Source organism: Lithobates pipiens, unplaced genomic scaffold (assembly GCF_037356315.1).
Source record: "Lithobates pipiens isolate NorthernLeopardFrog02 unplaced genomic scaffold, aLitPip1_a1.2 Scaffold_18, whole genome shotgun sequence".
In the NCBI taxonomy this organism is placed as follows: Eukaryota; Metazoa; Chordata; class Amphibia; order Anura; family Ranidae; genus Lithobates; species Lithobates pipiens.
This window is the reverse complement of record NW_027507758.1, coordinates 645,723,961-645,751,591: the sequence shown is the minus strand read 5'-3', so window position 1 is coordinate 645,751,591 and position 27,631 is coordinate 645,723,961. Positions and strand designations below refer to the sequence as shown.

At 46.5% G+C, this 27,631-nt stretch overlaps 2 protein-coding genes across 4 annotated transcripts in view; both read left to right on the top strand.

The window, feature by feature from the left end:
• Nucleotides 1–7,336: 7,336 nt before the first annotated feature.
• The window catches only part of LOC143989559 (uncharacterized), a 205,885-nt gene continuing 185,590 nt past the window's right edge, over nucleotides 7,337–27,631 (top strand). Inside the window, exons 1-6 of one of the 3 annotated variants that reach the window (XM_077489738.1) lie at nucleotides 7,338–7,934; nucleotides 14,130–16,687; nucleotides 18,998–19,126; nucleotides 19,619–19,753; nucleotides 19,842–19,965; nucleotides 20,082–20,179. In XM_077489738.1, coding sequence (XP_077345864.1) covers nucleotides 19,031–19,126; nucleotides 19,619–19,753; nucleotides 19,842–19,965; nucleotides 20,082–20,179 — 453 coding nt within the window. In that variant the 5' untranslated portion in view covers nucleotides 7,338–7,934; nucleotides 14,130–16,687; nucleotides 18,998–19,030. Of the gene's footprint in view, nucleotides 7,935–14,129; nucleotides 16,688–18,997; nucleotides 19,127–19,618; nucleotides 19,754–19,841; nucleotides 19,966–20,081; nucleotides 20,180–27,631 lie in introns of all 3 variants that reach the window. The other 2 variants (XM_077489739.1, XM_077489737.1) reach the window with 2 other exon arrangements.
• On the top strand, nucleotides 22,138–25,798 carry LOC143989723 (uncharacterized). Its single transcript, XM_077489996.1, has one exon. It carries the CDS (start codon nucleotides 24,149–24,151, stop codon nucleotides 25,436–25,438), a length of 1,290 nt encoding a protein of 429 aa, XP_077346122.1. The 5' UTR covers nucleotides 22,138–24,148; the 3' UTR covers nucleotides 25,439–25,798.

Sequence of the window (27,631 nt, the reverse complement as noted above, 5' to 3'; positions counted from 1 at the left end):
AGGAAAAGAAAACAGAAGGAAAAGGGGGGGGGGGGGAGCGAGAGCAGAGAAGGGAGGAGGAGACGCCAGAAAGAAGAGGGGGGAGGGGGGGAGGAGAAGGAGCTCACCAGAGAGAAACAAAAAAATGTAAGAGGAGTAAGACACAGGGCACCTCGCCGCCCTCCGCCCACTATCCAAGGGTAGGTCCAGTCCAAGGGGACCATACCTTGTCCAACTTCCAAGGACATCTCCTACTTAGATAAGTCAATTTGTAAAGAGGCAACATAGCATTGATTTTATTCTCCCATGCAGACACCCTAGGCGGAACTGAGGATGTCCATCGCACCAGAATCTCCCTCCTAGCATAGAAACAAAGGATAGAGATAAGGATCTTACTGTGATGTGACCTCTGAGCATCCTCTTGTACCCCCAGGAGAGCAAGTTCCGGAGTCCTAGGGACCGACAGTTCCATACGGACATTCATCTGTTCAAAAATCCCGTCCCAAAAGGGCGCCAGGGATGGGCACTCCCAAAACATGTGCAAAAACGAGCCAAGACACGTCCTACAACGGGGGCAGTACGGGTCCCTGTCCGCATACATCCTAGATAATCTAACTGGAGTGAGATACACCCTATGCAAAAATTTAAGCTGCATGAGTTTGTCACCCGCCGCTATCATTACCCTGGTACCATGATGTAAACAGTGCTCCCAATCTTCCCGAGTGAGCGACGGTATATCACCATGCCATGCCTCCCACAACCTAGCCATCCTGGGAATATCCTTCGGCAGTAAAATACCATACAAGGAGGAGAGGGGCTTTCGTAGTTCACCATCAGACAGAAGATCCTCCACTGGATCCAACTGGAGCAGGGGGGGAACCGGGAATTGGGCCCTGGCTGCATGACGTAATTGAATGTAACGGAAATACATCCAACCCGGTAGATCATGCTTCCCAGTAAGCTGTGCAAAAGTCAGTAGGGTGCCGTTAGGCATAATATCCTTAAGTGTCATTATCCCATACCTAGCCCACACCCGGTGGTCCGGAACCGTACGAAAGTGTTGCAAGTTGGGGTTACCCCAGAGTGGTTGAGCAGGAGACCATCGCGCGGCAACCGAGAATCTACGCCTAGCCACAACCCACGCCTTCAAAGTAGTTTTTGTCGGGATAGGGAGATCAGAGCGAGCCCTCGCCCCTTTATACACCAGATCCTGAAGATCTCGTCTGGTACCCACCCGCGCCGCTTCCACACGCACCGCAGCATTAGAACGACTCCCATCCAACCACCAGTGCGCTGTAACCAATATTGCTGCCCAATAATAGGCCCGCACATCGGGGAGAGCAAGTCCCCCCAAGTGTGTAGGAAGGCGCAAGGTAGCCCTGGCCAGACGAGGGGTCATACCATTCCACAAAAAGGAGGTAAGGTGTCCATCCAGTTCACGAAAAAAGGAGGCCTGAACCCACACCGGACTATTTCTAAAAATGTAGTTGAGCTTGGGCAGCAGCACCATCTTAAATATACTGATGCGACCCAAGAGGTTTAGTGGCAACCCAGCCCATGACCGAAATCGGTCCTTGACAAAACGTAATAAGGGGCTTATATTCAGTCTGTAATAATGAATGGGATCTCTAGATACCAGCACCCCCAAGTATTTAAAAGACGATACCCATTCCAAAGGGCCAGAATCCACGCCATCACCCACCCCTCCATCCAAGGGAAGCAAACTTGACTTCGACCAGTTAATACGGATACCGGAGTGGGCTCCAAACTGGTCAAAGATCCGTAAGGCGGCTCCTAATGAGGGGCCAGCATCCCTCAGATAGAGCAGGGCATCATCCACATACAGCGAAATCTTTTCCTCCACTCCGCCCACCACCAGTCCCTGAACTCCCGGGGACTCCCTGATGTAAATCGCCAGGGGCTCCAAGGCCAGGGCAAATAACCCGGGGGACAAAGGACACCCCTGACGCGTACCTCTGTGGAGTGGAAACAGCTCCGAGAGTCGATCGTTGGTGCGCACCCTAGCCCGGGGCGCCCTGTAGAGCAATTGCAGCCAACGCAAAAAACCAGGGCCAAACCCAAAGCAACGAAGCACCTCCCAAAGGTATCCCCACTCCACAGAGTCAAGCGCCTTTTCTGCGTCAAGGGACGCCACCACCCGGGAGCCACTATTGTCATGTGAGATGGAAAGATTAAGGAAAAGACGACGTATATTGATGTCCGTGCCTTTACCAGGCATGAAACCAGTCTGGTCGGCATGGATCAACTTCGAAATGACCGATGTGAGTCGGGTGGCCAGAACCTTCGCTAGTATTTTGGCATCTACATTTAGTAGAGATATGGGTCTATAGGAGGAGCACTCCTGCGGGTCCTTACCTGGTTTGGGGATAAGGACAATGACCGCTTCTTCCATGGACTCAGGAAGGGCATCCGCCGCCCCGAGTCCCAAGAACAAGGCAGTACGTTTCGGGGCAAGGAGCTCCATATTTTGTACATAGAATTCCGATGGTAACCCATCCATACCCGGGGCCTTACCCGGCTGGAGCGCCCCAATCGCCGCCTGTACCTCCTCCAGGGTAATATCGCCATCCAGCATATCTCTGTCTGTCTGAGATAACATAGGGAAGGGGATCTGCTGCAAATAATTCCGCGTCTCTGCGGAGTCAGGCCCAGCACGAGAAGTATAGACCCCTCTAAAAAAAATCAAGGAACCGAAGATTAATGGCAGCAGGGGAAGACAGTAGATCCCCAGTGACATCCCGAATCTGAGCTATATGTGTGGATCCCATCTGCCCCTTTGCCAGCCAGGCCAGCAGCCGCCCATTCCTATCACCGAATTCAAAGACCCGCTGCCTTGCGTGAAGCATAGATTTTTTTAGTCTGCTCCACCCTACACAGCGAGAGCTCCCGCAACGCACCCTGCCACCGTAAGTAGTTAGAACCGCTGGGATCCAAAATGTAGGTCGCCTCCCGCCTCCCAGCCTCCCCCTCCCGCTCCCGCACGGTCCGCTCAGCCTCCCTCTGCACATGGGAGATGTTGGAAATGAAAGCCCCCCTCGTCCAGGCCTTAAAAGGATCCCAGGCAGTCAGCACAGGTGTCGGTTCCCCATGAGTAGACCAATACTGACAGAGTGCTTCAGTCATCGGTTCCAGAACCCTGTCATCCGTCACCCAGAAGCCCGACAAACGCCAGAGTCTCAGTCCAGGGGGTCTATCCAGAGATAGGGTTAGGCACAGAGGGGAGTGGTCCGAAATACCCCTGGGCAAATGGCGGACCTCCTGCGTCCATCCAAGCGCCCCGGAAGAGGCATAAACTAAGTCAATTCTGGAGAGAGCTCTGTGTAATGCCGAGTGGCATGTATACTCCCGATCATGCGGGTGGTAATGCCGCCACACATCAGTCAGAGCAAAGGTAGTGGCCCACTGCTGTAACTCAGAGGAAGACCTGTGCCCGAGGTGCAGTCTATCAAGATCATCCCTAGGAGTCAAGTTAAAATCGCCAAATATAAGGATCTCCTGCGTGGAATAGCCCATCACCACCCGCATAATGTCATAGAGAACCGTCGAATCAGCTGGAGGGGGAAGATACAGGCCCACCAAAACCACGTTTCTCCCACAGACAGTCAGGTGTAGTATCACAAACCTTCCCCCAGGGTCAGTACGGACATCCAGAACCTGAGACGGGAGAGATCTCCGGATCAGTATACTAACCCCCCTAGCATAGTTCGAATAAGTAGAATGGTAATGCATGCCAACCCACGCCCTCCGAAGACCCAGGATCCGCTGGCCAAGCATATGCGTCTCTTGGAGAATACACACGTGGGGGGCATACCTCTGCAAGTACTTAAACACCAGAGACCTCTTAACAGCAGAGTTTAGCCCCCGCACGTTCCAAGATAAAATGGAAACATTAGCCATACTGAGCATCACAAAGCCATCGGACCCAGGCCACCCCCCCCTCCCCCAGCCACCAATCCCCAGAGATCACACCACAGTGCCTGTCACATACTGCCACAGTACCCATGTATAGACACGTACCCCCACAGGTTAGCTCACGCCTTGTATTATAATAGCAGCTCCGAACAAAACAGCAAACAAAACCACAAAAAACATAAAAACACAAAACACAACCCCATCGTCTGCAACTGCAGATACGCAACCCCAACCCAACACCCCCCCCCCACCCCGCACCCCCCTAAAACTGGCGATGCATTGGTTCCCATACCCAATTACAAAAACGCAACAGTAAGAATTATCAAAGGGACGTTAGCTGACAGCAAAAATTCCTCACCCTACAAGACAGTAGAGATGCTGGAACGCTAACATAATAACATTCTCCTAAGCACACTTAGGGGCACACAACTTAAGCAAAGACATGTAAATAGACACCGCCTCCCACTTTCAAAAAACACACACAAAAAAAAAATAAAAAAAAAAAACAGTCAAAGAGGAGGGAGGACATCCCGGGTACACAGCATCAAACATATACATTCCCCCCCACCTCCCCCCTCCGGATACCTTCAATGGAATAACCCCCCACCCAAATGTTCAAACGTCTAGCTGCAAAGGCAGGTATATCCCCAGTCAACATGTAGGCATGTTCCCGGCCAGTCATCCAGCACCAGAAGTGAAGAGGGGGGGAAGACCCCCCCCCCGGTAACCCTCCATTCCCTGCCGGCAAAGCCCATGAGAGCATAAAGGGAGCACGCCACCCCCACCCAAAACCAATACATGAATCCAAGTTCAGCAGTCAGGCAGAGCGACATGACCACAGGCAGGGAAGGGGCTTTGTGTCACAGTAAAAATTAGGACAGTACCTCATCAGATGCAGTTGGCCAGCCTGCGCAAAAGGCACCACCAGCAGTGTAAAAAAAGAGAAATGAGGAATCCAGCCAGACTACCCAAGTAAACAGGGGAGTAGAGAGAACAGTAGGACAAAATAGGAGCTGGCAATCTTCACCCCCGGGGGGGCAAGGTCTCCAACCACGCGGCCGCGTCCCGCGGCGAGGTGAAAAATTGCACTGTCTCACCATCTTGGACCCGCAACTTGGCAGGGAACAGGACACTGTATTTAATGTTTCTCGCTCGCAAACCCGCCTTCACTTGGTCAAACGCACGGCAGAGCTTCTGCGTTTCCATGGAGTAGTCTGGAAAGAAGAGAAGCCTGGCATTGTGGTACAATAGGTCACCCTCTCTCCTGGCGGCTCGTAATGCTTCATCCCGGTCTCGGAAGTTCAACATGCGGAAGATTAGCGTCCGCGGACGAGCTCCAGGCGGTCCGGGGGCAGGAGGCACGCGGTGCGCCCGCTCCACAGTAAAGTATGGGGAAAACTGTGCGTTCGGTAGCAGGGACCTTAGCAACTCCTCCACGAACACCGTCGGATTCTTCCCCTCCTCACCCTCCGGCAGACCAACAAGGCGGAGGTTATTCCTCCTATTCCTATTCTCGGCGTCGTCCACTTTATACTCCAGGGCGCGAACCCGAGTCTGAAGGGAGCGAATGGAGGCCGTGTGCTCCGCCACTGTGTCCTCAGTCAGGCCGGACCTGTGTTCAACCTCCGTCACCCGAGACCGTAGCTTGTCCAAGTCCTGCCTGATGAGCCCGACATCTAGCTGCACCGCTTCGATCTTATTGGTGAGGGTCGCCTGACAGGTGGCGATCGCCGCCATCACTTCCTGAAAGCCAAGCTGTCTCTCCTCCGCCGGGTCCGCCATCTCCGTCTGCGAGGCCATGTTTTGCAGACACCTCGAGAAGGCCTCAGCACGCGGGACCTCTTGCGACCCTGAAGTCTCAACAGGCAGCGGGAAATGGAGTCTCTTACCCCTGTGCCTTGTTTTGGAGGACATCTGCTGCAGGATAGGCAGTGTATATAGCCCACAGGCTGTCCGGAGTCAGGATAAAAAACAGGATATCCAGCAGAGCTCTAAATCTTGCTGCCTCCTAGATCGCCATCTTGGCCACGCCCCCATGTATTGAATATTCTACTATTGATAAATGTTCTCCCGAATCAATAACCGCCTTTTACATTTTTTTCTCTAAATTCAATTTTTCATTATATATTTCTTTTTGCACAGATGCCACTTTTATTGACAAACAAACGTCTAATTTATTTCACATTATTAACCACTTACTTACCTGCAGTATAGTAACGGTTGGACGTGTGAAATACAGACGCTCTGTTTAATTGTCAATTATCTTAAGGTTATTGATTCTACTGAGAAGTGATAATAGTGATATTACGTCCAAGGTACGACACTCCCATTTTGTGGTTGTTTCCATTAATTGTCAAGGTGTTCATGTGACACAATCAATATTTTAATTTCATATAAATATTTGTTTTTTGTAAACCAATAAATGTAACTATTTTGTATGATCAGTTGTCTCCGTGAATACGTTTCATATGTATAGACTGTGTCATACAGATTGATTTTGTATCTTAAAAATATCTTTGTTAAAAATTACTTATAATAAATACTGTGCCGGAAAATGTCCTTAAAAAGCACAACAACAGGATAAATCCACCTTGAGACTTTCTCCACACCTGGAGTGTGCTGAGTTCTTGGATAACATCTACACAGTGTTTACAGATTGGCTTTATCACCCCAATGATCTCGCTCCAGTTCATGGATGTAATCATTATGTTTGGATGATCCCAACAGTCAGGAGACTTTCCTGTCATCCTACAGGATCCCTTCTGAGGATTCTTCTATCCTTCCAAACAAATGTATGAAATCCTCGATGAGTCCTCCTCCTATGTGATCTAGAAGATCTGGAATCACAATGTCTTTATGGATGAAGTGGATGACCCGGTTTATATATTATTCATTGCTTTACAGCTTTTTACACTCCAGGATTAATTATTCTATTTATATAAGCATTCAAGGAGTTGTTCTTACTTTGAGAGATCTCCACCACCATTCCTGTGAACATTACATCCATGTAATTTATGTTTAACATTTCCATTATGAGTGGATTGATATTTATAAGCATCATTTATTTTTTGTACTTTCTTCACCAAAAGGATTCATTTTGGGAGTATCGGTTTTATTAGCTATGCATTTGGTATGACCTTGTGTTCTGTGTCTTTAAGACTTTTCTATATGTAATAAAAATATCTTTGTTAAACAATTTGAACTGTATCTATTATTTCTTACTATTTTTGTGTTATATTTGAACTTCTGTGGTAAGATATTTTACACTACTATGAGACATTTCTTGCCGCTGCAGTTCTGCTGATCTCCACAAGGTGGTGATATCACTCATATTTAGACAGGACGTTTCTATGGAATGCAGACAGGAAGTGATGTCAGTCACAGACAGGAAGTGATGTCAGTTACAGACAGGAAGTGATTATAAGGTATAAGGTACCTTTTCTATTTATGCTTTACTTTTATTTTATAAAGCCTGGGTTATGTGTACGTAAAACTACTGATAACGTGATAATTAGTAGCGTGACAAAAAGAAGATGATTACTCAAGTCTGACCAGAAGGTCAGTCTCAAGTTTCTATACAAGCATCAATTGTCTGTTTCAACTTGTGATACCAACTGCATGGTGAGGTAATGCTGGTTGAAAATAGGTTTTGCTGAACTCTTGACATATTTGGGGTCAGTCAGCAGACACTGATGTGCAAACGTAACGAGCTAACTAACCTTTGGTCTATATTTATTAACAAAGACTATTGTTTGAGGAAGTATAATGCTGACGTATGTTTATGTGTAATGCCTTCTAAGGGGCAGGGTCTTTTTCTCCTACTACATAAAAGGCTATGTGTAAGTTAATAAACCTAGCAGCCATTATTCACGTACAAATCGTGTATGTGTAATGTCTCTCCACCGGTGAACGGGATCTCCGCTCCTCCATCCTAGCCTAGGCAACCAGGGGTAACTGGTATTATTAAGAAGACGAGCAACCTAACAGTTTTGGTACCAGAAGTGGGGTTCGTCTTGCGACAGGTAGGTCACTTTACTCTTTTTACCTGATTGGTGAATGGTGTAAACACTTACTCTGTCCGGGCGGCCGCTACGAACTTAGTTTAAATTTAAAAGAAGTAACTGTGCCTTCGCGGCGGACTAGGCTGGTCCCTCGGGAGGTTAAAAGGGCTCGCAAGGAATTTATAGGTTTAGGGGAGTCCGACTAGGTTGGTCTGACTTAAAACTATTGGTAATAGTATTTTTAACACGGGAAGTAGTAGATTACGCCCGTGACAAAGGGATTGGTGGAGTGGACGCCCATTTGAATTTTTTTTTTAAAAAAGTGCACTATAAATTGATAAATGTATTGCAATACGGTTATTTCATGTCTTAAAGTATATTAAGAATATGTATGTTTCTCTCTAGGTACGTGTGTAAGTATATAGAGTATAAGTTTTAATATAGAGTATAAGGAAAATAATTGTTGTTGTTTAAATGAGTGCAGAGTATGAGGAGCCCTCTTGTAGTGACATAGCATCCGCCTGCCCCCATTGCACGTTAGGTCTACTCTTCCTAAGAATAGATGACAAGTGGATTTTACTGACCACCAGACCAGGGGGGTTCTCTTGCAGACTTGGTGTAAGAGGGGTATATCCCGCCACCAGGAAAAGATTTACCCTTCATCGTATATTAAGGGTAAATCTTCATAGTTTTATATAAGTCCATCTGCCCCAAAAAAGATCAGGGATCCTACTCCCAGACCAGAGACCGGATTGTTGGACAAACCGGGTGTTATCACCTGTGTCCTGCCACTAGACACGCACTGCCCAGACTACTAGATGGGGAATTCTGCAGCAACCCAAGCCATGGCCACCCCATCACCCTATGAATTTGTCAGTAATATGATCCCTGGCCCCCAGGTAGAACCATTTTGGACACAAGTCCGAGAAAGGTGTCAGCAATTGGGGATACATGACCCAGGGCCATTTGGTCCTTGTACTGAGGAAGACTGGCAGGAAGTAAGTAAAATATGCCAAATCCACAAAAATTCGTACCCTCCAGGGAAGTGGGAAAATATTCAATATATAAAAGATTGTTACCATGCATGGGATAAATGTCTACACAAATATAAAAAGAAGCATATTAATAAAACTACAAAGCTTACTCCAAATATAGGACCCAGTGCTATGGCTGAAGCCCCTGCACCCCCTTCACCTCCCCCTCCCCCGCCTCAATGTCCACCCCCACCTTATGATATGGTAAAAAACGAGGATGGGACGCCAGGTCCATACCTTCAATTATATCCTACACTGGATCCTGTAGTCCTAGCCGCCATAGCACACACCACAGCAACACCACAACAAGTGGCCCAATGGGAACAAATAAGCAGGGGCAGAGAGGAAGAGGGGAGACAGGAAGAAGTTACAGGACAAGAAGAAGTGGGTAGTCCCGAAATGCAGGAATTAGAGGCAAAAATAAGAGAGTTTGAAGAGAGGAAAACGGAGGAAGAAGAGAGAATAGGGAAGAGGAGAACTGAGTTAGAAACACTTATGGAAGACCTAACACAAAAAGAAATAGTCCTCAATGAGGCAGAAAAGGTACAAGTGGATAAGAAAATAGAGTTAGAAATGTATCAGAAAAACTTGGAAGAAAGGGAGAAGGAATTTCAGGAGGGAAAAGAGAGAGAGGTACATAGGATGGAGGACTTACAAAAGGAACTAGAAAAGTTAAGAAAGCAATTAGGGAAGAAGGAGGAAATGTTGAAAGAAGCGCAGGATAGGATTATAGCGCTGCCCCCCACCACTACAAGAAGCCATACAAAAGAGACACCTATTCCCAAAACTGAGGAGACAGGTCCAATTAGTAAAACAGGGACATTATCCATAGAAGAGGAAACTGAGAGAGAAGCAGTAGGGGCTTCACTCAAAGCACCTTTGATGACCATGGGGAACACCGAGGTGCATATACCATTACCTTTGGGTACACTCTCCAAAATAAAAGAACTATGTCCCAATCCCAAGAAGTATCCACGAGATGCAGGTACCTTTCTGGCAAAATATAGTGCAGGCACAGGGCTTGACAAAGATGACATAAAAAGTATTCTTAGCATTGTAGACCCAGACAGCCCAGAAGTAGCCCCTGTAGACGACCTATGGACAGCCCATATCCAGACCGATAAGGATTGGATATCCTTTTGGAAAGGCATGGGAGGTCATTGGTCCAAATTATACAAAGGATCATCTGCACTCCAAGAACTGATCCTAGCCAAGCAGGGACCTAAAGAGAAATTCTATGATTACTGTACCAGAGTATACTCCCTATGGAAAGCTGTAGATGGGGTCACACCACAATTATTTACTACTACCATCATGTCGGGAGGCGATCCCAAAGTGACGCACTTGCTCAAATTCACAAACCCCAAATGGGCAGAGCAAGCACCAGATGAATTCATGAAGGACGCTAGGTCCAGAGAGACTTCAGGAGTCTTTGAACAAAAAGGGGGAATTTTCCCCTCCTTGACACAAACACAAACCCTAGTCACACCTGAAACCTCATCCTCACCACCGCACCTCATGACCATGCAGCCCTACCCACCTGACCAAGGATGTTTTAATTGTGGGGAACAGGGACATTGGAAATCACAGTGCCCATATAGACAGAGGGCGAGCTATCCAAGGGGCAGGGGAAGGGGGTACAATGCTGCTAATCGCCCCCCCCCTCACACTACAAGGTACCCCCAATATCCGCCACCTCCCCAAACACCATCTCAAAACCATGCGCTTGCACAGCCACCCTACACCCCAACCTCTAACAGACCTCCCCCTCGAATTCCCATGCAATGGCCATCTCGCCAACAACAATCACCCCAATAGGGATGCCTAGAGTATGTCCCTTCCCTCAGCCTAGTGTGTTACAACCCCTCATGGAAAAGCCTTCCTCAAGTTGTATTGCGAGTAGACAATCACCTAGTGTGTTTTCTACTGGATTCCGGGGCCACATTCAGTTCAGTGAATGATGTTATTTTTGACACACCACAATGTACTGAGGGAAACTCTATTGGTATAAATGGGACATCTGTCACCCACCCCATCACACCACCGTTATCTGTAGCCACTCCAGAAGGACAAGAACTATGCACCCAGAGTTTTGCAATCTTGCCCTCCTGTCCCGTGTCTCTCATGGGCAGGGATCTACTGTCCAAACTTAACATTACGATAAAATTTGACAAGAAAGGTTCCCTCACAGCCAGCTCCCCACTTTGTGACTTGCATGCCCCGAAACGACATACACACAGAGGCTTCTTCATGATCTTACCCGCCCCCCTTGAAACACATGCCATCTGGGCAGAAAATAAGGGGAGCGTGGGTTTCATCAACTGTACACCTTACTCCCCACAGATGCGCCCTGATGCAGAGACACAATATCACAAACAATACCCCTTGCCCCCCGAAAAAACCCAAGGCATTTCCCCCCAGATCAATGATTACATATCTAAAGGTATCCTAAAACCAATTATTAGCCCCTGGAACACACCCATTTACCCTGTAAAGAAGGCCAGTGGCGAGTGGAGATTAGTCCAAGACCTCAGAGCAGTAAACAAACAAGTGGTTCCACTCCCGCCCTTAGTGTCAGATATCACATTTATTTTCTCACGCATACCGGCAGGCTCCCTCTGTTATACAGTAATTGATCTAGCGAATGCTTTCTTTAGCGTTCCTATTGCTGAGGAGGCGCAACCAATCTACGCCTTCTCCTGGGGCGGGGGCCAACTAACCTGGACGCGTTTACCGCAAGGGTATGTAGACAGCCCAGCCGCCTTCTCAATGGTGCTCAATGAGACTGTCAAGTCTTGGACATCTGAGCGAGGGTCGGTACTGATACAGTATGTGGACGACTTGCTCCTGTGCAGTCGAACTGCTGAAGATTGTGCGGTCGATTCAACATCACTGTTGGGACACCTAGCCCGAGCTGGACACCTCGCCTCCAGGAAGAAGGTGCAATGGTGCCAGTCCCAGGTTGAATACTTAGGTTGTATCCTTAGAGAAGGAACAAGGCTGGTGTCACCCAAACGTGCCGCAGCCCTACAAGCTCTCAGTCCGCCAAAAGACAAGGCCGCCCTACTCTCATTTTTGGGTGCAATTGTATATTGCCGCCAATGGATCCCTGACTGTTCTCACTATGATAGCATCCTACGAGAGGCTACTGGGTCAAACGCCCCCAAATTGATAGATTGGACAGAAGACAGACTGAAAGCTTTTAAAGCTTTACTATACAGCCTGTCAAGTACCCCCGCCCTAGGGTTGGTGAACTACGGTAAACCTTTTCAACTTTACTGTGTAGTTTCAGGAAGCTCTTTTGCCGCCGTGCTAACACAACAACATGGATCAGGGTATCGCCCTGTCTCATATCTATCAAAAAAACTCCCCATCCAAGTACAGGGAATGCCATCCTGTCTCCAAAATCTTGCTGCCTGTGCAATGGCTGTACAAGATGCAAACAAATTAGTGCTAGGTCACCCATTGACTCTCTATACCACTCATTCAGTCACGCATCTTATTCAGAACATGAATACCCAACATATGACCTCGCAAAGACTTAGTGGTTATGAGATAACACTGATGAACACTGATAACCTCACACTCAAATATGTGCCTGCCAGCAACCCCGCTGTGCGCCTTTTGCATTCCATGATGCGTTTACCACATGACCCAGACATTATACATGACTGTTCGGAAAAGGTTGCTGCTATTACCAGTCCCAGACCGGATCTCACTGACACCCCTATCTCAGGTGCAGAGGATGTTTTCGTTGACGGTAGCTGCTCACGTCCCTCTGACTCCACCTTTTTAACCGGTTATGCAGTTGTTCAACTACCAGACATCGTACTGGAGGCAAAATCATTACCTCCTTCTTCAGCCCAGGTAGCAGAGTTAGAAGCCCTCACTAGGGCCTGCATTCTATTCACCGGTAAAGAGGTGAACGTCTACACAGACAGTAGATATGCTTTTGGAGTGGTGCATGATTTTGGTGTGATATGGGCCAATAGAGGTTTTAAAACAGCAGACAACAAAATAATTGCCAACTCCACACAGATTAGTGCTCTCCTCCAAGCCATTCTTCTTCCAAAAAAGGTAGCCATAATTAAAGTAAAGGCACACTCCTCTGACAGCAGTCGTGTTTCAAAAGGGAATGCTCTTGCTGACAGAGAAGCTAAAAGAGCTGCTGCCTTTTCCCCTAACCCACCTGCCCCCACAACAATGTTTTTCAAGGAACACTTCGCAGCACCTAACTTTAAAACTGTCATAGCACAGATGCAATCAATGGCCACAGAAGATGATGTCCATTTTTGGACACAGGAAGGATTGACCAAAGACCCTGAAGGTCTTTGGTCAAAAGAGGGGAAGATCCTGGGCATACCCGAAACAAACTGTGTACTTATACTCTCATATCTCCATGGTCCAGGACATATAGGGGCTGCCCCTTTGATCAATATATATATGAAATCCTTTTGTACAAATAATCTGAACAAACAGGTCAAGCTCCTGACTAGGAGTTGTCTAACCTGTGCCCAAAACAATGTCCAGGGGAAGAGACATGGTTTGCATGGTCACCTACCCCCACCCTTGGGCCCCCTGACGGATTTGCAAATAGATTTCACTCACATGCCCAAGCAGAAAGGCAATCTGAAATGCCTCTGCGTTATCGTGGATAAATGGTCAGGATGGGTTGAGGCGATCCCCTGTACAGGTGAGACGGCCAACATAGCAGCAAAGTGTTTGCTCAATCACTGGATTTGTAGGTTCGGCATACCTACATCCATTTGGTCAGACAGAGGACCCGCATTCAGTTCCTCTGTGACCCAGACTGTAGCCAAACTTTTGGGGTTGCAATGGAAATTGCACATCCCCTATCACCCACAAAGTGCAGGAGTAGTGGAAAGAATGAATAGGAATATCAAAGATAAACTAAAAAAGGCCACAGGAGGCACGTTGAAAGGATGGCTTGACCATCTGCCTGCTGTATTGTTCCAAATTAGGACCACACCACATGCAAGAACAAAATTATCACCCTTTGAGGTCCTCATGGGAATCCCCGCAAACATAGAATTACCCCCATTAGACCAAGACACTGATATTGACATTTATTCCCAACAGGAAATGTACGTGAAAAACCTGGTAAGTATGCTTCATGAAATAAACGAACAAGTTTCTGTCACCTTTTTCCCTCTTCCCACAGAACCAACGCATCCCTTCATCCCTGGGGATAAAGTGCTGATCAAACAATTAGCACAAAGAAAGAGTATCGGACCGGCTTTCTCAGGACCATGGAAGGTGGAAAAGGTATCCAGGACCGCAGTGTTAACAGACCTAGGAAACACCTGGATCCACGCCAGCCGTCTTAAGAAGTGTCCCCAGCTTCCCTCGACTCCAGAGCCCCTGGCAGTGACAGAGAGCAGCAACTCCCAAGAACAAGATCTACAAGAAGTTCAGAGAGGCATAGAACAAATTTCCCTGGAAGATCCCACACCCCCTCAGAAGGACAAAACAGAGCCAACAACTGCCGGGATGAGAAACGAAGAAGAAGAACAGAACTCTTAGATAACAAATAATCAGAACTTTAAAAAACAAAGATGCTTTCTCCATCAGTGTCAGGGAAGGCCTTGTGCCTCTTATGCTGTATTACCCTAGTAGTGTTTTTACCAACCTGGTTGATAGCTAATTGTATATACCACCCAGAAGATTTGGGACCATTAAAAGGGATTTGTGGGACTCCCTCCCCCAAGACAAATAACACACCCGCTGTTAGACACAAAAGAAGTGAACCTCCCCAAGAGTTCACTGATAAAATGTTGTTATTAAAATTTAAATACAGTTATGCCCAAAAATCAGGTTTTGATAAATGCTGGATATGTAGTAAGCTTCACCCTAGTACTGCTAGGATTCCTTTGATGGCCATACCTTTAAATTTCACCCTTCTCCTTAAAGGCACACCCCCAATAGTTCTTACCGATGTTACAAGAAAAGCTTCTAACAAAACCCTCACTTTTCAGATCATAGGTAGAAGCCATTATCCAGATTGGTGTTTTAGGTTGGGAAATACTACCAAGGGAGCCGAAATTTGTAAGCAATCAAAGCTTAATATTTCAATGACAGCATTAAACGAGACCTTTTATAGAACTCAAGACACCACCTTAAACACCACATTATACCAATTCTTAAATACCAGCACCACTTCCCCTATGGCTCAACTCTTATCAACTCTTACATTTTCTGGCTATTCTGACAAATTGTATAAAGTGTTCCTCAAGCGCCCCATAGCCTTGGGGAATAATACTTATATCTGTTGTGGGAAGCTTTGTCACCCTTGGATCCCCACAAAACCCCAGGGATGGTGTTATCTCGCAGCACTAGCCCCCATTATGGGTGTGTTGGGGGATAAAGAAGGGAGTCACCTTCTTGAAGCCAGTGTTCATCCCAGATATCCCCTTAAACATCGTAATAAGAGAAAGGTATTCCTAGAAAAAGATATGGCATGGGCCTGGTTCCCATCCTGGACAGGATGGGGAATAGATTTAATGAAGAGACTGAATAATTATACTGGAATTATTGATGAGATCTTGGAAAAGAATTCCGACGATATCACTAAATTAAACATAGAAACTAGGGCAATAAGGAAACAGCTAGAATTACATGAACTGGCCATAGAAAGTATGAGTGCAGCACTCACAGGGCTTTGTGAAGTTACGGAAGACTATGAGTGCTGTACCTGGATTCATAATACTAGCATTGAAATACCTGATTACTATAATATAATTGCACAACACAGAAAAGAAGTAAATAAACTCCAAGACGAGGCTAGGAATATTGCAATAACATGGGACCCTCTAGCCAATTTTAGTCTTGGAAATATAACCTCTTGGTTAAAAAACACAGCCATGACTATTGTGATCATATTGTTTTTTATTTTATTTTTATACGCTTGCTATAGAATTGTAGGATGTCTTTGTTCTGCTAAGGGGACTGTATCAAATCAGGAGACCCTAAAGTTAACCGCCATTCCCAATAGTTCAAATATTTGGTATAAGAATCAGGAACATGAACCTTGATTAGGTTTTGACCATTCTGTATAGTACAGAATGGCCAAAGGGAGGATTATAAGGTATAAGGTACCTTTTCTATTTATGCTTTACTTTTATTTTATAAAGCCTGGGTTATGTGTACGTAAAACTACTGATAACGTGATAATTAGTAGCGTGACAAAAAGAAGATGATTACTCAAGTCTGACCAGAAGGTCAGTCTCAAGTTTCTATACAAGCATCAATTGTCTGTTTCAACTTGTGATACCAACTGCATGGTGAGGTAATGCTGGTTGAAAATAGGTTTTGCTGAACTCTTGACATATTTGGGGTCAGTCAGCAGACACTGATGTGCAAACGTAACGAGCTAACTAACCTTTGGTCTATATTTATTAACAAAGACTATTGTTTGAGGAAGTATAATGCTGACGTATGTTTATGTGTAATGCCTTCTAAGGGGCAGGGTCTTTTTCTCCTACTACATAAAAGGCTATGTGTAAGTTAATAAACCTAGCAGCCATTATTCACGTACAAATCGTGTATGTGTAATGTCTCTCCACCGGTGAACGGGATCTCCGCTCCTCCATCCTAGCCTAGGCAACCAGGGGTAACTGGTATTATTAAGAAGACGAGCAACCTAACAGTGATCTGGAATAAAGACAAGACGTTCCATGTGGCAGGGAAGAGAAGACATTAATAGAAGTAACAGCAGAGGAGGTAATAAGATCTTATTTTCTATTTAACACACCGGGCTCACCTCCACCGATCACTTCCCGCAGTGCCCAGTGAGGCTCTTTGTTCTCGGTGACCCCAAACATGGCACATTGCAGCCACTGAGATTCCCAAGTGATGACAAAGGCTGAGATGAGGTGCATGAATGGGGGGAGAAGGTCTGTACTGGGGTGCCAGTCAGAGGGGGTTATGGGCAGGGGTAGCAGAGAGATGAGATGAGGAGGATGGATAGGAATGGGTGAGACAGATGAAGGGGTAATAATATGGGCAGCCCTGGAAGGGGCACATAGGTGTTGGGGGGGGGGGCAGAAACTCCAGAGAGCAGCTGACAGAGGTAGGAGAGGAGTTGGAGATGTGCAGAGAGTTGATTCTGCCCCTCCCCTCACACATCTCAAGGGCCCCACACACCGAGGTCCCCCACACCTCATACAGGCACTCACCAGGCTCCGGGCGCTGCAGCTGGTATCAGTGACCGGTCCCTCAGAGTCGGCACAGGGCACAGAGTCCACCCAGTATGGAGAACTTGGAGGTTGTGTCTGGGGGAGGAGGAGTGGGGGGAGGAGTTGGCTGATGTTGGGGGGCGCTGTGCCCGTGTTGGGAGCAGATCAGACACAGCAAGGGGGCTCTGCAAAGGATGAATGTCCTGCACACTCTGTTCTCAGCAATCCTAATTGGCAATCACCAGGGGAGCCTCCCCTGATCCTGGGACCCTTTACCCCCACCCCTGCGCATTAGCGGAACACCACTGTCACAGGTGTGACCTTTGCGACCGTAATAGTTCTGCCACTGGTTCTGAGGCGGTACTGGGACTAAAGGATTCTGGGAGCCTCAAGCGTTTTGTCAGATATTCCAACTGTGTGTGGTCTGCATTGGACTGTTTCCATCGGAATATCTGTCGGACCAAATTTTCCAACTTGCCGGAAATATTTTCTGACAAAATGCTCCGATCGGACATACTCCGATCATGTGTAGAGAATTCCGATCGGACAAAGTGCCACGCATGTTCAGATCAAATTCCTACATCAAAGTTATTGGCTACTAGCCTGAACGTAGTCCCGTCATAACGAAATTACGTCATCGCGTTCTGAACGATCGGATTTTCCGACAACTTTGTCCGACCTTGTGTATGCAACAGTTTTGGACAAGATCCGTCAGACAAAATCTGACGGATTTGGTTGTCGGAATCTCCGACCGTGTGTACAAGGGCTGAGAGGTTAGTGGGGCTGATGGGCTGTGGGGGCTCTGAAGGGGGTAGTCAGGCTGTAAAGCTCTGAGGTAAGAGGGGGCTTCAGGGCTCATAGGGGCTCTTGGTCTCTGATGGTCCTCCCACCCCACCTGCACTTACTTTTCTGACCTTCTTAAAGAACTCCTGCCAGCAAATGAAGGAATATAACAAAAAGGGGGATGGAAGGGAACCAAAAATGGTGGTACATAAGGTGCCCACCCGTATTGTACCGCACACTTTTATTAAATGGGAACATAAAGAAAATTGTGCTCTGTGTCAGAGAGACGACTCAGTGCAAAGTGTCACATGAAGAAATCCTGGAAAATAATACAGACTAATAGGGATAAATAAATTGATTAGTGAATGATTTGATAAATTATTAATAAATTATAAATTGTATACGGAGATGAGTTGTCTCTCTGACATTTCTCTTCAGTAAGTGAAGGAAGCTTCACCTCACCATATCACTGGTCAAGAAGAATGTTCCACAACACAAAATAGACCAAGACTAAGAGAACAAACCCCTCCCCCTGTTGTCCTCCTCCTACCCACACTGAATTGCTATTGGAGAATACAGAACAGACTCCTCCCCCACAGTTCTGTACTCCACCAGCAGAATCCTCCTGCTATCCAATCCGATCCCTTCTCTTACTGCAGAGAGTGACATCACTCCGATCAGTCAGCAGGCTGCCAGAGATTGGAGCCTTGCAGCCAGAGTTCTGGTAATTATCTGGCAACTCCGGCCAAAAGTCAGCAAGTTCCCCTTCCTGGACATCGTGATGACCCGACATTGTCCTCACAGCACTGCCTCAGAGCAAACAAGTCAAAGGAAGGATCGTATTTATCATTCCTTGTCTGCAGATCTAAAACTGATCAAAACCAGTTCAGAAACCAAACAAACCCAACATAGAGAAGAGAATTTCTGATCTGTCAGAACAAGAGGGTCCCAGGAGGGGGGAGGGGGGGTAGTTATTATATGTATAGAACCCCTCCTATTACCCCCTCACATCCACATCCTATTATTGTGTGACCAACACCATCCAAATAATTCTTACTTTCATTTCCCAAAGTTATCCGTCTACAAGGAGACCTGTATAGATCAAATGACGGCACCAATGAGGATGGAGGAGGACCGGAGTCACATGACTGAGAAGATACTAAACCTCACCCTGGAGATCATCTACCTGCTGACCGGAGAGGTGAGGAGGATTCTGGGAGGTCACATGACATCACTCTTATCTCTATTAATAAAACACAGACCTGACCGGAGAGGTGAGGGGGATTCTGGGAGGTCACATGACATCACTCTTATCTCTATTAATAAAACACAGACCTGACCGGAGAGGTGAGGAGGATTCTGGGAGGTCACATGACATCACTCTTATCTCTATTAATAAAACACAGACCTGACCGGAGAGGTGAGGAGGATTCTGGGAGGTCACATGACATCACTCTTATCTCTATTAATAAAACACAGACCTGACCGGAGAGGTGAGGAGGATTCTGGGAGGTCACATGACATCACTCTTATCTCTATTAATAAAACACAGACCTGACCGGAGAGGTGAGGAGGATTCTGGGAGGTCACATGACATCACTCTTATCTCTATTAATAAAACACAGACCTGACCGGAGAGGTGAGGAGGATTCTGGGATTCTAACATGATATTCCTATTGGTTCTCCAATACAGAGATTTCCTCTTGTGAAGTCCGGTGATCATATGACCATTACAGTGCCTCCATGTGACTCCCTAAACCCTGAGAGACACAACATGGAGAAGATTCTAGAAGTCACCAAGAAGATGATGGAGCTGCTGACAGGAGAGGTGAGGAGGATTCTGGGAATTCTGGGACATTATCCAGTAACAGACAAGGGATGTGTCTGGATGGTGACTGTATCATTGTGTGTGTCAGGTTCCTATAAGGTGTCAGGATGTCACTGTCTATTTCTCCATGGAGGAGTGGGAGTATTTAGAAGGACACAAGGATCTCTACAAGGACGTCATGATGGAAAATCAGCCGCCCCTCACATCACCGGGTAAGAGGAGACTTTATTGTAAAGGAGAGAGCAGTACGGAGGCTCCACCTAGATCCCCCATCATCTGATAAACACATAGAAACAATGTATTCAGTCAGTGTGTGTGTTTCCTACAGATGGATCCAGTAATGGGAACCCACCAGAGAGATGTCCCCGTCCTCTGTATTCCCGGGATTCCACACAGGAAGGTCACACCATCCCCCACCATCATCAGGTAGATGAGGAACAATAACTGATCGTATCATTAGGATCTGTACATTATCTGCATTGTTACCATTCATGTCATTTTTATTATATATTCAGAGTGGAAACCTGAGAGATTCTAAAGTTGAGGTTAAAGAAGAGATAAAAGAGGAGGATGATGAGGATGGGGTGATGGAGGAGTCTCTAAAAGGACACAAAGATCTGTACATGGACACCATGGTGGAGTCATCCAGCTACAGAAACCCACCAGAGAGATGTCCCCGTCCTCTGTATTCCCGGGATTCCACACAGGAAGGTCACACCATCCCTCAATATTGCAAGGTTGGTGGGATGGAGGTTATCAAACACACTTATGCCGCGTACACACGTAGCCGACTAACCGACGGACTTAGTCTGGCGGACTTCCCGCCGGACTGTCCGTCCGACTTTCCGAACGGCCTACTTGCCCACACACGGCACTTTTTCAGTGGACTAATATGGCGTACTAAGCCTGCCGTACTATCCGCCCTACTTTTGAAATGAACGGATTCGCCCACACACGCAGAGGAAAGTCCGCTCATTTCGAGCATGTCTCCAGGTAGGCGGGGCCCACGAAGGACACGTTGCTGGCCCTGGTATGGACTTAAAGGGGAACCCCAACACCGAAAAAAATCGACGTGGGGGTCCCCCCCAGGTCCACATCAGACCCTTGTCCGAGCACGCTACCCGGCTGGCCAGGAAAGGGGGGACGAGCGAGCGCCCCCCCCCCTCCTGAGCCGTACCAGGCCGCGTGCCCTCAGCATGGGGGGTGCCTTGGGGAAGGGGGGGTCGTGCGGCCCCCATATCCCAAAGCACCTTGTCCCCATGTTGATGAGGACAAGGGCCTCTTTCCGATAACCCCGGCCGTTGGTTGTCGGGGTCTCTGGGCGGGGGGCTTATCGGAATCCGGGATAATAAGGGGGCCCCCGGATACCGGTCAACACCTGAAGAGAAGAACAGAAGGCGGCGATGACGATGACAGCGGCGACAGAAGACCGGGCCACTGCCTGTAAAAGAGCTATAAGAAGGCGCGGTGGCCCGACAGAAGAACCGAAAAGGGGGACAAGACCCCCAAAGTCGGAAGAAGAGGCCGGCGGCGAGGAAGAAAGCCAGGCTCCTCCGCTAGTATAAGAGCTAGCAGAAGATAGGGAGGAGTCCGGTGATAAGACCCCCGAAGACGCAAGACCCCCGGAGCTGTGCAATAAACTATTTTTACCCTGTGTTGTGTTTTTTTTGTACTTTTTTTCACAGGTGAATGGGTAGGGGTACATTGTACCCCATACTCATTCACATAGGGTGGGGGGCCGGTATCCAGGGGCCCTCTTATTAAAGGGGGCTCCCGGATTCCGATAACCCCCCTGCCCGCAGACCCCGACAACCAACAGCCAGGGTTGTCGGGAAGAGGCCCTTGTCCTCATCAACATGGGGACAAGGTGCTTTGGGGTGGGGGGGCGCGCGGCCCCCCTTCCCCAAGGCACCCCACATGTTGAGGGCACGCGGCCTGGTACGGCTCAGGAGGGGGGGCGCTCGCTCGCCCCATCTTTCCTGGCCGGCCAGGTAGCGTGCTCGGACAAGGGTCTGATGTGGACCTGGGGGGGACCCCCACGCAGATTTTTTTTCAGCATTGGGGTTCCCCTTTAAGTCCATACCAGGTGGCGGGGTCAGTGACGTCTCCTTCGCGGGCCCCGCCTACCTGGAGACCCGCTCAAAATGAGCGGACTTTTCTTCGGGTGGGAAAAGTCCATTCATTTCAAAAGTACGGCGGACTGGCATACACACGGCCGGATTGTCCGCCGAAATGCAAGTCCAGCGGGAAGATTGGAGTGCAACACGTCATTCTAAGTCCGCCGTACTTTCGGGTCAAAAAAGTCTGCCAGGGGCTACACACAGTGGGATTGTCCGGCGGACTTGAGTTTGCCGGACTTTTCCACCCGATTGTTTGATCGTGTGTACGTGGCATAATAGAGACAATGTGTGGATTTTCTATGTGATGTCACAATAATAAATCTTCTATCTTACAGATGATATTCTCTCTCATTTTCTTGGTTTAGAGTGGAGATCCAATGGATATAGAATTTGAGGTGAAATCAGAAGAAGAAGAGAGGTATGTGAGGGATGATCAGCAGTCTATGAAGGAGGATGGAATAACGGGGACATTTATAGAGGAGGACACTCCTACAGAGATCAGCACAGGTGGGTCATTAACACTAAATACATTCCTCCACCCATACTGCTCACTGATTGGTCCAGAGTAGGGCGGGGGCTGGGTGATATCAGCCTGTAATCCCTTGATCATTTTCCATTAGTACAGTCTCACCTGTGCAGAGGAAGAGTTGAGCTAGCCTATGATCAGAGAGCGGGGATTGCCCACTGTAACAGCTTTCATTTGAATTGCTGGGTTCCCGGTGCCGCTCACCATCACACAGTCCTGCCTCCTCACCGCACACATCACACAGTCCCGCCTATTCACCCGGTGCCTCCCGGCATTGGACCATTGTTCTGTCTATCAAATTTGCCGGGCGAGGAGGCTGGGACTGTGTGACATGAGCGGTGCTGGGCGAGGAGGCGGGCTGTATGTGATGGTGAGCAGCGAGGAGGCGGGACTGTGTGATGTGAGTGGCACCGAGAACCCAGCAATTCCAATGAAAGCTGTTACATTGGGCAATCCCCGCTCTCTGATGATAGGCCAGCTTGACTCTTCCTCTCCTCTCTTCCCCGGGCTAGTATAACAGCTCCTGTTCAACCTCCGCCTGCTGGTGGTGCTCGCCCACCTCCTCCGAGGCAGCCATAATTTTCCACTCGCAAAATGCGAGTAGGCGAATGAAAAATTTGAGGGCCATCTTACTCTATACACTCTATGTTGTAGATTACGTACTCCTCACCCCTGCACTATATACTCTATATTGTACATTACATACTCCTGTCTTCTGCTCTCTCCCCTGTATCCACTGCTATATATATACACATAATATGTATTCTCTTTTGTTACACCCATTTCCTACCAGCTGGACATTTTATATCTGATGATTTGATTGGAGCTCAGACTTTTACATGGTGATAATAATGTGATAACATCCTCAAACTTTGGAACCTTAAACAGAAAGTGATAATGTGGGAGGAGTCAATAATCCAATGATGGTGGTCTTCAGGATCAGTCCAGTCTTCATCTTGGTTGTTCTCCCCCCCATCCTCACTCTCTGACCTCTGGTGGGGCTCAGCCCCGCTGTTATTCATGACTAAATCATGGACTAAATAAGGAAGTGCAGGACTTCTTGTGTTAGGAAGATGGCAGAGGGGGAGGGGACACTCGTCGTTCTGCCCATATTTATCATAGTAATATGTGCTATGTGCTGTTACAGATTATACTGCAATGTTAGTTTGACGTTGCTGCCATCTAGTGGTCAGAGTTAGTTAATATTTTGCCACAGCTTGACAGGAAGTGATATTTTCTTCACAGTGAAAGGTAGTGACCTTTAACCTGGAACTGTATTTCCTTCATTTCATGATTGGTCCTTGATCCAAGCAGACTGCATGCAGTAGAGATCTTAACTATTCCTGGAGTAATGGTGGAATTGTCTGTGAGTTCTTTCACTGATAGAGTGAGGCTGCTGTATAATGTTGTAATGTACTGACACATGTTTTTTATGCTCATGTTGTAGTTTTACAAAGTTATTCGGAAAAAAGAATAGATACAGATCTGATGTCTCACGTTTCTTGACTTCTGAATTATTGTTAAGCTGTCTGACTGTCTGTGTTATACAACAGTTCAATAACGAGAAGCAGAACACTCGTCCTATAATCCCCTCATCACTGTCACTCCTATAAAAGACAGTTCTCGTTGTTTCCTCCCTCTCTGACTAAGGTCCATGAATAAAGAAATGATCTGGTAGGAGATCAGAGGACCCATTTACTAGTTACCTTGAGGGGAGAATTGTAAGATCCTCAGAGACAAAGCTGCCTGATGTGGGCGGAGTCCTGGTTTAGGGGAACCAATCAGCTCATGTCTAGTAATAATCTTTGTATTTCTATTTTAGTAGATGGACGGGAGATGAGGAAAACCTCAGAGGATTGTCTCACTTTGTCTCCAGACTGTAAAGTAGAAGATGAGGACATCACACAGTATAGTCCAGGAGAAAACCCGACTACCTCAAATGTCCATCCGGCACCACACAGTGTAGATGGACCATTGTATTCCTCTTATCCTGAGGAACCTCAGACTGTGCGGGACGGTGCCGGACCATCGTATTCCTCTTATCCTGAGGAAACTCAGACTGTGAGGGACAGTGCCGTCCTTCCAACAGAGAAAAGGTTTTCCTGTACTGAGTGCGGGAAGTGTTTCCCTTCTAAATCCAAACTTAATAGACATCAGAGATCTCACACAGGAGAGAAGCCGTATTCCTGTCCTGAGTGTGGAAAATGTTTTTCAGTGAAGTCCCATCTTTCCAAACATCAGAGATCTCACACGGGGGAGAAGCCATATTCCTGTCCTGAGTGCGGGAAATGTTTTTCAGAGAAGTCCAGTCTTTACAGACATCAGAGATCTCACACTGGGGAGAAGCCATATTCCTGTCCTGAGTGCGGGAAATGTTTTTCAGAGAAGTCCAGTCTTTACAGACATAAGAGATCTCACACGGGGGAGAAGCCGTTTTCCTGTCCTGAGTGCGGGAAATGTTTTTCAGTGAAGTCCCGTCTTTCCAAACATCAGAGATCTCACACGGCGGAGAAGCCATATTCCTGTCCTGATTGCGGTAAATGTTTTTCAGAGAAGTCCAGTCTTTCCGCACATCAGAGATCTCACACGGGGGAGAAGCCGTTTTCCTGTCCTGAGTGTGGGAAATGTTTTTCAGAGAAGTCCAGTCTTTCCATACATCAGAGATCTCACACGGGGGAGAAGCCGTATTCCTGTCCTGAGTGCGGGAAATGTTTTTCAGTGAAGTCCCAACTTTCCACACATCAGAGATCTCACACGGGGGAGAAGCCGTATTCCTGTCCTGAGTGCGGGAAATGTTTTTCAGTGAAGTCCCATCTTTCCACACATCAGAGATCTCACACGGGGGAGAAGCCATATTCCTGTCCTGAGTGTGGGAAATGTTTTTCAGTGAAGTCCCATCTTTCCACACATCAGAGATCTCACACGGGGGAGAAGCCATATTCCTGTCCTGAGTGCGGGAAATGTTTTTCACAGAAGTCCGATCTTAACAAACATCAGAGATCTCACACGAAGGAGAAGCCATATTCCTGTCCTGAGTGAGGGAATTGTTCCTCACTGAAGTCCTGTCTTCCGGTACATCGGGGATCCCACACAACCCTCGAGGTGTATTAGTGCCTTGAGTGTGGGAAATGTCTTCTATATGAATGTTGCTGGACATCACAGCTCTCATGTGGGGAAGAAGCCCACCCTGATATACACCTCAGATATACTCCATGGCTGATCTTCATCATGGAAGAAACAGTTGATAAGGAGATCAGAGATCACCAAAGACATGGATGAAGTGTTGTACCGTGTCGGCCAATGATAGCAGGAGAAAAATAAAAATGGAGTCATTACCTCTCATCCATTTTGTAGATTTTGTAAATATTAAAAAAAATTGTTAAATGAATGTTGCACGTATTCCTCCCGCTGTGAGGTCATTTTTTTGTAATTCTAAAAACATTTTATTAGAAGAGTGCAGTTGTTGTGACATTTATAAAGGAAATGTTACCAAAGTGGCACACAGACCCCCCTGAGGCTCTTCTGTGTATTTGGGGGTCTTTGGAGGGTCTTTGTGCTGCTTAAAAAAAAGAAGCCGGCAATAAAATGTCATTTTCTGTAAATTTAAACCAATTAATTTTTCCTTTTGTAAAATGTCACATTTTCTGTAGCCCATCCAACAGGAAGGATGAAAAACTGTATAGTACCCCCCAAATATATACCAGACCCTTTGTTTTCCTTCCTCCCCTTTCCCTCTCTCCTCCCTCCTTTTTCTCTTTCAAACCCCCCCCCCCCCCCGTTTTTCTTTCCCCTTTTCATCTTTTCTATTGCAGTCGCTGGGTTGTAGTTTCTTATTCCATCTTTATTAACCAATTAATATAGATACACATCCATTGATTGCACTTCTCCCGCAGCCGTCGCTGGGGAACCTTGGTGGTGCTCTGACCTCGGCTGAGGCTTTGGGTACTGGGGAAGCAACATCTCCCCTCGCTTTTTTTCCCCCTTGTTTAATTTCTTCCATAGAATGTAATGTTTTATATATGTAATTCAATTGTTTTGATACATAGTGCTTAATACTGTAATAATTACTTGCCGATATTCCCCTGACGAAGTGGTATAAAGACCGCAAAACATGTTGAGAACCATATCCATGGAAACTCACCATATCTTTTTTTTTTAATCAATAGTTTTTATTAAAGTTAAAATTTTTATCAAGACAAATGACAGAAATTATGACTAAATAACATATCAGTTACAGTATTTAGATACATAGATAATAGTATCCAAAAATAATAAAAAATATAATATATAGAAAACCATATTAATTATCTCAATTATAATCGGGATAATAAAGGTAACGATCGGGAGGTTATTAATACATCCATTGTGGAGACAATACACAAAAGTAATATAAATATTATCTTCATATATTTATATACTGCCAATTCAAGTAATTCAAAGATGATGAACCTAAATATATTCCCGAACACCCCTATGGATGCTAAACTGTGTTCAGAACAGTAATAGCAACCTGTCATTTAATAGATACAAAACAAAGATTAAAATATTAGAGCGGGGTAAGTGATTTTTTTAATTCAAGTTATGTAGGAACAAAGAACTCGTGCAATGTTTTGGGGACTAGCCCATTTTAACCATGGCTGCCATATTTTATGAGTATGTTCTTTTTTGTGAGGCCGAAGAGCTAGAACTGATTCATAAATGTAATGAGTTTGAGTCGATTCTATCACTTCTTTTATGGAAGGAGGATGAGGATTTTTCCAGTTCCTCGTTATACTGATCCTGGCTGACAGCAAAATATGTGTAAACACATTTCTAAACTGGATAGGATATCGATCAAGATCAATGGATAATAGAGCCAGTGAGGGATTTGGAGGAATGACTGCTTTGGTCATTTCAGACATAACTTGAAAGATTTGTTCCCAATACTTCCCAAGTTTAGGGCATGTACAAAATTTATGTAACATATCACCTTTTTTTTCCGCACAATCTCCAACATTTGTCATCAAATGTGCCGTTGAATTTAGATATTTTCTCAGGAGTAAGATACCAGCATTGAGTCAATTTAATGGATACTTCCCATAATGTAGAGCAGCATGTGGCTTTATATGTTGTGCTACATGCTTTTTCCCATTGGTCAACTGTATAGGTGTATCCTAAGTCTTCTTCCCATCTAATTAAAGGGATAGTCTTTATAAACACACTTTTTTGTTGAAGAAGGTTATAGAAAAGAGA

Bases quoted from the DNA above. Each gene is read 5' to 3' on its own strand.
- LOC143989723 (XM_077489996.1), top strand. From the start codon at position 24,149: ATGTGGGCGGAGTCCTGGTTTAGGGGAACCAATCAGCTCATGTCTAGT.